The 10,891-nt window shown below is 39.6% G+C and overlaps 3 protein-coding genes across 3 annotated transcripts in view; 1 reads left to right on the top strand and 2 right to left on the bottom strand.

Annotated features, from left to right (window-relative positions):
• The window catches only part of Kug (FAT atypical cadherin kugelei), a 726,821-nt gene that overhangs the window by 230,687 nt on the left and 485,243 nt on the right, over nucleotides 1–10,891 (top strand). The window lies entirely within an intron of this gene.
• LOC143152837 (uncharacterized) lies at nucleotides 1,807–3,101 on the bottom strand. The gene is made up of 2 exons (XM_076323386.1): nucleotides 2,767–3,101; nucleotides 1,807–2,466 (listed from the first exon to the last, which is right to left on the bottom strand). Exons 1-2 carry the CDS (start codon nucleotides 3,067–3,069, stop codon nucleotides 1,969–1,971), a joined length of 801 nt encoding a protein of 266 aa, XP_076179501.1. The 5' UTR covers nucleotides 3,070–3,101; the 3' UTR covers nucleotides 1,807–1,968.
• Nucleotides 4,748–6,600, bottom strand: LOC143152643 (uncharacterized). Its single transcript, XM_076322990.1, has 2 exons — nucleotides 6,283–6,600; nucleotides 4,748–5,200 (listed from the first exon to the last, which is right to left on the bottom strand). The coding sequence occupies exons 1-2, from the start codon at nucleotides 6,583–6,585 to the stop codon at nucleotides 5,063–5,065; spliced, it is 441 nt and encodes a 146-aa protein (XP_076179105.1). The 5' UTR covers nucleotides 6,586–6,600; the 3' UTR covers nucleotides 4,748–5,062.

Raw genomic sequence — 10,891 nt, 5'->3', positions numbered from 1 at the left:
ATATTTTTGTTCGTTTGAGGCGTATGAAGGAAAAAGTTTTTGTTGCACTTAAATTAATCTCTTTATCAGTCGAGTAAAGCTTATTGTGACACACGATTTTATAATAAAATGGCTGCTGTCCAAAGTTAAGGATTTCATTTCAACATTTCTCGGTTTTTGCAAGAAAAAACACAAACAAATCGGAATATGCCGCTAGAGATTGCAAATTTTAAATTAAACCAAAATTTTTCAAGTATGCTTTTATTGATGACATAATTCTTAATTTAAAAAGAAACAAAGTTATAGTTATATATGATTAATTCAATATCTATTTTATATTCATAATATTAGGTGCTCTGAGTTAGCTTAAACAACTATACTCTTCCTATTCTTGGTAGTTCGTTAATATTTTATATTTTTGTTTTTAAATGACATGCTTAGTTTGCATTTGCGTTGGTTTTGCTGCTTCTTCTTGTTCCTTTTTTTTATTATTACGTGTAAGTGTAATAGAAAGTAGGTCTATTCCTCGTAAATTTTTACATATTTCTGATTAAAAATCGGTTAAGGGGACAAGTCTGTAGAAGGGAGAGGTTGAACAAGAAAAAATGTTACTAGATGGCAATAATAATAAAAAAATATTAAAAGTTTATTGTTCACTAAATCTCATTCATGTTCTGAGTCGCGATAAACTTTCGAAGCCTTTAAAAAAGTGTTCATGTGTATGTATAAATACTTCATACACAAATAAAAAGTAATTTTCATATATGCTTATTAACTAAACTAATAAAGAGAGTAGAATGAAAGGAGGTATGTATGCTTTACAAGCAGAAATTTTTATTTATCTTTTTGTAATTACTGCTAAATGTTGCAGAGTATAAAATTAATAATCGAGATGTTTTTTGAACTAACTACTGAAATAAAATTCAAGAGTGAAAAGCTTATATAGCTCGTATGCGTAGTGCCTTAGTGCCTGATATTACATCGTTTAGTTGTAAATTAACTTAGGTTCGATTAATTTTTGTTTTAATGGCTTTTCAAAGTGGAGCAGTTAGTCTGTATAAAACGGAATATTTATTATACAAGACTGCACGCAGACGACAGTGCGTCGTTAATAAACATGAAAGTACACAATAGAAGGGTGGATATAAATGGACTGAATCGATTGATTTTTTGGTGTTGGGATGCCTCGTATGTGTGGGGATATTTCAGAAAACTGCGAAAGCAAAAATAAGAAAAATAATGTTCTATCTTCTGATTTTATTGTTTAGTTGTTTATTACATGTGTAGTTATTAGAAACCACTTGAAATAATAATCGCTGAAACAGATTAGTTGGCCATCTGGAGAATCTATCTCCACCATTCCATTCAGGTCGTTGTCTCTCAAACAAAGAGACAAGCTATTAGAATAGAGTAGAGTAGAGTAGAGTAGAGTAGAGTAGAGTAGGGTAGGGTGGTAGTATAGGTTAGGGTAGGGTGGTAGGGTAGGTTAGGGTGGGTGATAGGAAAGGGTAGGGTAGAGAAGTAGGGAAGTAGGAAAGTAGGGAAGTAGGAGTGGGGCATGGTCTAACTGACAGTCTGTGCAGTGACCTTGAGCAGTCAGTTGATTTTGTTCAGGACTACAGTTTCCACGCTAAGTGTACAGAACGTGCTAAACCATCCTGTCGGCCACTAATCGAGGAATTAGATTTCGGAGTACGAATTTGCATCGATGCAGGTACATTACGTATACACTGTAATTTACAAACAACTGCTCAGCTACTCTTTAACGCGCAATAAAAAAGTTGCTTTCGCACGGATGAACATTTCGCATAAAGAAATAATACAGTCTTTGTGGAAAATATGTATTTATTCGAATTCAGTACAAAACGCTGCACTTACTTGCATCTACTACGTAGTAACCGATAGAAATACAAGGATCGAAAGGTTCTCGTGTATATCTTCGGGGCATTTATTGTTTTTAATAAAATAATCGGATCGTTTACGTTAAACTTAACCTAGCATACTACGAAGTTTATCCATGAAACGTTTTCCATCCTCCTTCGCAGCTTCCTTGTGTTCATCCTTCGATTTCTTTTGCGCCTCCTTCTCAGCCTTGCGTTTGTCCTGCATATTTTTTTGTTGCTCCTTCGCGCGTTCTTTCGCCGCCTTTTCGTGTCCCTTCGCCGCCTTTTCGTGTTCCTTCGCCGACTTTTCGTGTCCCTTCGCCGCCTTTTCGTGTTCCTTCGCCGACTTTTCGTGTCCCTTCGCCGCCTTTTCCTGTTTCTTCATCTCTTCCTTCGGATTCTTCGGATTCGGCTTCTCTTGTCCTTTCGGCGGCTGCCCGGGTTTCTGTGCCTCGTCCTTCTTCTTCTTGTTCTTCTCGGCTTTAAGCCGTTCTTTCACTTTCTGCGCCTGCTCCTTGGTTTCGGTTTTGGATTTTTGTACCTTTTGTTTTTGTCGGTCCTTTTCCGCTTTGAACCAATTTCCACTCGCACTATCCTTTCCTTTCTGTAAACAGATTCCTTGTAAACACATCGAGTAACATAATACAGACAATTTTTCGAGAAATATTAACGATCGTTAATGTTGCATAAAATTCGTTCGAATAATATTTTATTCTTTGAAAAACTTTCCATCACGTATAATTGAAAATAGCTCGTATGATTCAGGTTCGCGAATTTATTGATAATGCGTGAGTAAAGAGTCAAACGTAATACATGTCCTGTTCCAAAATTCGCGGTGTTCTTTTATCGTTAATTTATTTTTTATGAGAGAGAATTTTTAAATAAATCGTAAATATGGACTTACCTCCGCTGGTGGTTTCACGCCATCGATGATAGGTTTCACGCCATCGGTGATAGGTTTCATAGCACCGGTCATAGGTTTCATAGCATCGGTCATAGGTTTCATAGCATCGGTCATAGGTTTCATACCATCGCTGATAGGTTTCATGGCATCGGTGAGTGGTTTTGCTGCGGATTCCAGTGCCGAATTATTCATTGGAAGTAAACCCTGAAGAGGGTTTCCACCTTTATCGGGTTGTGCCTTTGCATCTTGGCAATAGGCACTCGATGCAAGAACAGTGACAAGGAGGGCGAGTATCAACTTCATCTTTGAAGCGAATGAGTGTACGAAGTTACATGCGTTTGGTGTCTCACAGAAGTTGGTTTATATAGTCGCTATCAACTGGATCGTTGCTGACGTAATTGTCATCCGTAAGAGTAATTTCTCAAACATAACTTATTGTGTTCTGCGTAGAAATGCATATGCGAAAATCGCCCGTTAGTAATAGTTTAAACAGCTTGGTTATAAAGTGGAAGGTCACTTTCAACGTGGCACTAAGAGTCACGTGTTATATACACGTATACACATCGAGAAATTAAAAATACGTGATGACGATATTTATACGTTTCGTTCTCTTATATAGATATGTGTATTTGGATTTAGATTTCTTCATACTTGTATCAAAAATCAAAGAAGGGTCTTGCGAAATTTAATTTTACTTTATTCTATTGTACTAACGATAAGTATTTACTTAATCGATGGTACAGTTATCGTTTTGTTCGATTGGCATTGGCGAACATTTTCAAAAAACATAAAACAATATTACATTATTATATTGAAAATTGCGCTCTTTGAAGAAGTAAGAAAGAACGTTTGAAAAAGAAACATTTTTTAATTTAATTTTGATACGTTTGTAAGGAATATGTAAACAAGTTATGTTTGTCGCGAGTCATCGTATACGTACTATAGTGGTGAAAAATATAAGATCACATCCTATGGAACAAAATTTTTATTTCGTCAACTTTAGAATAAACTACGTCGAGTTAGTTTATAGCTAACGATCCATTGCCTTGCGCCATCTACAAGTTACCTCGTAAAGACGAGAACTATACGTAACAAATAGTTGAACATCACGAATGGGGATCTGAAGGGGGAATAAAAAAACAATATATATTTTTGAGATGAATATTTATTCATAAAAAGGAAATTAAAATAACCAATCACCTTTAGCCATCGTCTACTTACATAGCTTCGAAAATCAATGGTACTTTTAAATACTATGCTAAACTTTTGAAATTCATTCATACAATGTTTCAAAGTCACCCTATTCTATTTTGTATAAGTCTACCTTGACACTTTGCAGATATTAGCTTCTCAATGTCATTTGCAAATTTTACGATTAAAAAGTAAACGAGGCTATGGAACCTGAACTAGAACACTATGTAAATTTTTATCGCCAAAGATCCTGAGGGAAACTCGAACTTACGGTAACGCACGACGAGAGAAGCCATGACCATCGCCCCCCTCCCCTTCAACTCTTTTTTAAATTATCGAACGACATTGTAAATTACACTTACCGTATGCGATATTTTTCTATATTTCAGTTGGAAGCTAGACGTCATAATATTGAGAATAAAACCAACTTATAGTTCAAGGTCACCTATCATAATTTTCGACTCTTCGTCTCCCAAATTAGAGAGCAATATGGTGCAGAAGTAATACAGTGTTTCCGTTTGCAAGTAATAATTTATACACTGAATTGAAACTCAATAAGATACTAGGTTGTTCGATAAGTTTTGTCGTTTTTACCATTGCAAAAAAATACTAGGACACTTTCGAGAGAACTGGAGGTTCCACTTTTGTCATTTAAAAGCGAAGACTACTTCGGTAGACTTATTTAATAATCAGTTGATAAAGTAGTCTAAAGAGACTACTACGATAGAGTTCTCTATACATTCATACGGTGGGAGATGTAGGACCAATTATTTAACCATTAAACGAATAATTAACTTCAAGGATCAAATATATTATATATCAAGAAATGTACATTGCATATATTTTTACATCGCTTAACCGATTCCTGAAACATATGGATATTCTAAATAGGAGGGAAATAGTGCTTGTGGTAAATGTATCTGTTTTAATTTGTTACAAAAGCGTTGCGTAGTTGCGCCTATTATTATCTCGTGTCGAAATCAAGTGCTCAGAAATTTCTCGCGGGCATATCGTCATAATCGTTATAAACTTTTCGTTGACACTGCGTTCCTTGGATTTACGTCGATCGTCATTTCGAATGCGGGTTTGAGTAGATCACTCGTTACTAATGCTTGTTGTCGGAGTTCTCTGCTTTCGTTTCCTTCGCTCCTTCCTTCTCCTTCTCTTTTTCTTTCTCGTTCAACAATTTGGCTTCCATGATTTCTTTAACGATGGATCGTTTAGATCGTCCGCCAAAGAATCCCTATAAATACATCGAATAACTTAATACAGAAGAGTTTACATGAAAATGAGAATGAAATCTTACAGTGGAGCACATCTTAATGTTAGGTATTAATTCAAGTTGAAAGAATTGTTTTCGGAGGGTTCATTTCTTTTTTGCAATGTACGATTGTCACTCTTACGAAAAATTGATGCAAAATGGTTCGAAGCTCGTTATGGACAAATGAGCATTGCAACATATGCATTCACCGATAAAAGAAACCGAGTACAAGTATCAAGACACTGTTTCGAAGAGCAACATTGCACCCGTTAGGTCGAATATTCAAGTTTATTGCAAACACTCCCGGTGTTTCTCAACCTACGTTCAACGTTCTGATTCGACGTGATAAATAACGATCGACGTACTGATAAAACATATTCTTACGAACGTTACCGATGCAAATGACTACGATGCACAGGTGGAAGTGATGTGTTCGCACAATCGCGATCCACGCAGATCTATATTCTACGTGTAAATATTTCCAAAGGATTATCCCGATGAAAATAAATGCGCGTGTTACGTGTAAACGGTGTTCGCGGCACTATCGCCGAGCAAAATTCATTATTTCGTAGCATTTCATAATGCACCGGCATTTTATCTCCTGTCACGTGAACAACGGAGTACCGCGCAACTTGTGCACGAAGTTGTCGTACTTTTATCGTAAGAGATATCGATCACAAGAGATACATTGCGAAGTACTTTGTACAGCTGTGAAAAGATGGTCGTAGAAAGGGTTATTCGCGAGAGCAGAGACGCCCATTTGAGATAGTACGTTCGACCAGAGGTCGAGACGTGCACCATTGCTCGAAGTATGCACGTTTGACGAAACAATGAGATTATTTTTAAGGAATTAACGATACTCGACAAATGAAATTTTACTGTCTTGGCGAGAGCGAGTATTTTATTAGAAAAACGAATGCAGGTTCAAAGACGCGATTGAGATAGGTTCTTTCAACGAATATGGATAAATTTTGGTTGCAATGGACGAAGGTGGATACTGTTCTAGCGATCGTTATTTCGAATGTTAAGAACATTTGAAAATGTATAGGAAAATAAATACTTACGGAAAGCATCGTGTTGATGCGCTCGAATTGGGGCTTGAATTGTTCAGGATTGGGCACGAAGTTCAATAAGACATTCTGAATATTCTTCAAACTCTCCGCAAGTTGTGGTGGTGGCGTGAATGGCGCGGGTGGTGCCTCTGGGGTGGTTGAATCTTCTTCGCAGAGAACCACCGCTGCAAGGGCAAGGATAACCAAGGTGATTACGAACTTCATCTTTACACCGAATAAGTCTGTGAACTCGGATTGTCGTTCATTTGGTACGTTCCAGTTTATATAGTCCAGGACACCACGTGTACTGGTCATTGAAACAAAGTAATCGTCACAAGCGGGAGTAATTTTTCAAAAGGCAACTATTGTGTCCCGATCAACGTAGAACCGCGCGTGACGCAATTACCTAATAATTTAAACACCAGGGCTGTAAATTACGAATGAACGTAAATGTTTATCTAGCATTTTCTGGAGTCTATAACTTTTACCGCGTAAAAGTTCTCGTAGCAAATTGTACGCGATAAATTTTCTTCGATAACAATAGTGTTGTATATCGACGATAATTGTGGTGATATTTAATTATCTTAGTGCTTCGTGTAAATGCGAAGGCACGTGTAAAAAACGAGGTACTTTTAAAAATCGAGTTTGTATTTTTTTTTTAATTTTTATTCGATGTTATTTTACCGTAACAGAACCAAAAATAAAAAAAGGAAAATGTATAATACGTATTTGGTGTGCTACGGTAAATTAGCGAGGTGTTCAACGAAAGCTCTTTGGAATATCGATTAAACTATCGGTGTCGTTCGTTCTAAACAAATTTCAGGAAGTCTTGAAAAAACGTGCAAAAACCTATTATCTCGATTAATAATAAAGACGCATCGATACCGTGCACTTATCGCGAAGCATCGAAGTACGGAGTTAAGTCATTGTTATAGAAAGTTGACGTGTATTTGCGCAGCGTGTTAAATAACTATGTTACGCGATAAATACATTATTCCCGTATTACGATATTAGCTGCATTAGGTGGTCCCTCGTGGGGTCGGTCAATATATAAATAATCTCTCGTTGACTGTTGTTGATCGATGGTATCCAATTCTCGTCGTTACCCATCCGATACTGTTATTGTCTTTCAATTCTAATATTTATTCCCGCTGTCATAGTTCAAACGTGACTTTAAACGACCTACGTACATCTACTTTATTACCATACGCAATACTTCCTTATCCCAGAATTGTTTTTAGCTTCGAATTGGACGAAGTCGGTCAAGAAATCTTAAAAAAGCGTGCTGTGAAAATTTCAAAAATTAGATTAAAAGACATACGTGCTTTTTAAAATTGTAGAAAGAAAATAATCAAATTTTTTATTCGTCCTTTCCACTTTTGAATAGTGTTTCTCTTCAGTTGATCCGTTAGATCAAATTGTTCGTTTATACATTTTGGTAAGAAAGAGAATACGTGGAAAAATAAGAAGAGGAAGTGGTATATATAACAAGAAAAAACAGAAACGAAAGAGTTATTCTTTCGAAAATAAAATACAATATTATCCATCTTCCCGTATTTAATTTACCTTGTTGAATCGCTATCGTCCCTGTTAATGTGTACGAAAATGTACAGTTTTATCGCAAATATACGCGACGAGACACGATGCGCTGGACTTCGATGCAGGCATCAAAAACCGTTAGCCTTGAAAAGGATGCGGGAGACAGACACTGTGCATTGTACCGACCAATCAACGTACCAGTCGAAAACGCTTCCAACCAATTACCATTCGTTTGCCGAGAACCGGTTCGCGATACCCAATAGCGTGTTTCGTTTCATCACTAGATTCCCCGAACCAATCGCAACGTGCTGTCCATCAAACCGAGTTTACGTTCGAAGAAAACACGAAAATTTCGACAGTCACGTACGAGTCACCGCTTAGTCCACATCTTCGGTTAGGTTCAAACGCCTTCGCAGAGTCCACAACCGTGGACAAACCAACTGCAGTTGAATCGCAATTCCCCGATCGACGTGACTCGGTTTCAACCCGGCCTCACTGTATTAATTTGTCATAGAGACAGTGCATTTCGCGTCGTTTCTCAATACGTTAAGTGTTAGACAAATTTACGACACCTCGTCTAAACGACACGCTCATCACCTGTCACCATCTCACTGTTACTCCGGCTCTTACAGTCTTCCGTCATTGTCATTGTCCCGTAAGGTTCGTTACACGTACGAGACATTCCAACGTCTATAAATCAATCGATCGGTCTGTCTATGCAAATCGACGCATTCTTCTCCTCTGAATTCGCGATTCGAATGGCTACCATGATGCAATCTGCTGGCTATTAATAAAGCGACTGGTCGTACCGATATGAAAATTGAGAAAATGAAAATAAAAAAAGTAAGAATCGTAAGTAGAGAGTCCGATCCGTGAAACGTAACCGTTTATTCGTTTCGTTTGATAAAAGAAAAAATACGTACGAAAGTAGGAACGAAAAAAGGTATACGTAATTGAGAAGACGAGAGAAAAATATTTGGAAAGAATTTGGGATCGATTCCTTTTCGTCTATGTCGTTCCTTTTCTCTTTCTTAATGTTTTCGTAAAGTTTATTATCGAAGAGTACACAATTCCTAGTATCCGTGACATCTTAAGGATTTTTCTCTTTGAACTTCATTCCAGTAGAGACTAATTCAACTCCTGATACTACTCAGTGACCAATTCTAGATTCATCGTCAGTCTTACAAAATCATACTACTCCTAATATCCGTAACGTCCGCTTCCACTCAGCGATTCTCTACATTGATCGTCAGATTTAGAAAATCGTACAACTCCTAATATCCACGACGTCTATTTCTACTCAACGATCGATTGCTCGTAACAGACAAACGTACAATCTAGATTAATCGTCAGACTTGAAACATCCTAGCAACTCCTAGTATCCGTGACCCCGGTAATCGCTGAGCGACCGATTCGCGACTGACCCCGCGTACAGCTTCTCTTTGATCCGCAGTGCGCGGTAGCGAAAGGTTCAACGAGACATCGTCGCCATAAACGATCCCCGTCCGTACCGAAACACCGCGCGTTACCGATGGAAACTTGGAACACACCTGCCGGCCGGATTTTATCCGTATCAAGGCTCGTTAACCGGCCCGTGGATCCGAAAGGTCGCGCGTCGAACGCAGAAACCGGGCGTGGGAACGGGACGGAACCGGCTCGGTCGTAGGAACGTCACGTTGTCATCCTTGAGCCCGAGGAGAGGCTCTCCTCGGCGTTCCTGCGCCCGTGGAAGCGGGCGTACTTGCGTTTATTTTCGGTGCGCCCTTGGAACGATAATCACGAACGCGGAGGCGCCACGATCCCGACGAGAGATACAGTTTGATAAAAAGCGGCAGCTTCGCCTCGTTCCCGCGGCAACCGGGCACAAAAGGAGCCGCGGCGTGGAGCGGCCTGGAGCGGCGTGGAGCGGCGTTGTGCGTCGCGAAATCGTAAAGAGCATTTACGCTTCGCGGAAATCCGAGCGGGCGAAGTTAGTCAAACGCCACGGTGAACAGACGGTGAAATAATGGCTTCCCCCGTGCGGTGACGAGGAACCCTAGGCGCGGCGGTGGGGGCAGAGAAGAGATTTCTCGCGCCGCGAGATGAAAGAGGGGAGGCGGAGGGAGAGAGGGAGGGAGGGGCTCGGTATGCGTCGCTTTGATGAAAACGCACCCACGATTATTAAATACGGGAAAACGGTTTCCTTCCCGACGACGAAGAATGGCGTCGCGATTCAGGTGAAACGCGACGACCGTCCTGCTCGGTCTTGTAACTTTTCTCGCCACCTTGGTCTCGCTCTTTTTTCCAACGACTCCGAGAGCGAGATGAAATAGGTCGATGCGCTCTCACGGAAGAATCCTATTGAGAGGACGAATGGCGACGCTATTGTACTGTTCGCGAGCCGAGAGAACGCGTCCGGGTTACGCCACACCGCACGAAACAACGGAACGCCGTCGTCTCTAAGGAAATGTCGCTCGTTTATGGGTTTCGAAAAATCATCCGGACGCAGATAAGTATGTTTTTTATCGACTGTGCACAAAGAGACCGTACGAGGAATTTGTACCACGATCGTCGACTACGAGTGTTGTAACAACTAACATTGGTACAGCGTACGGACCGATACTTTGTTGCGAAATGATCGAGGACCGTTCGCAACTTGTCATGTACTTTCTAATGTTCGCAATTGTTATCACGATGTTCTTCGTTACGCAAACGAAGAATGCGTAGATGTTGCGCACGAAATTGAAAAGGATTCGGCGAAGACGAGGTGCGGAAGATCGTTGATAGACCTAACTTCGAAGAAAAGGAAATTAAACGAAACGGAACGAAGGAAGAAATAGATTCGGGAGGAATTATATTGTGCACGTTGATAAAGTACGCGACACTGTTGAACCGAGCTCTATCGTCGAGGATGTGATTATCCTGCCGAGTAAATCACTGGTGACAACATCGTGGAAGCGTGATATGTCCCTATTTTGAAGGGACTTGGTTGCTCGAATTAAGCGCTCGAGGGTCACGAAGACCGTGACACAATAGCCATTTTTAGAACGAGTTCAACGATCAATGACGAAAGGTCATTGAAGGTTCCAAGCGTACAATAAAG

The sequence above is a fragment of the Ptiloglossa arizonensis genome, chromosome 11 (genome assembly GCF_051014685.1).
Source record: "Ptiloglossa arizonensis isolate GNS036 chromosome 11, iyPtiAriz1_principal, whole genome shotgun sequence".
In the NCBI taxonomy this organism is placed as follows: Eukaryota; Metazoa; Arthropoda; class Insecta; order Hymenoptera; family Colletidae; genus Ptiloglossa; species Ptiloglossa arizonensis.
Note: the sequence above shows the minus strand (reverse complement) of the source record. Positions and strands in the feature narration are given on the sequence as shown.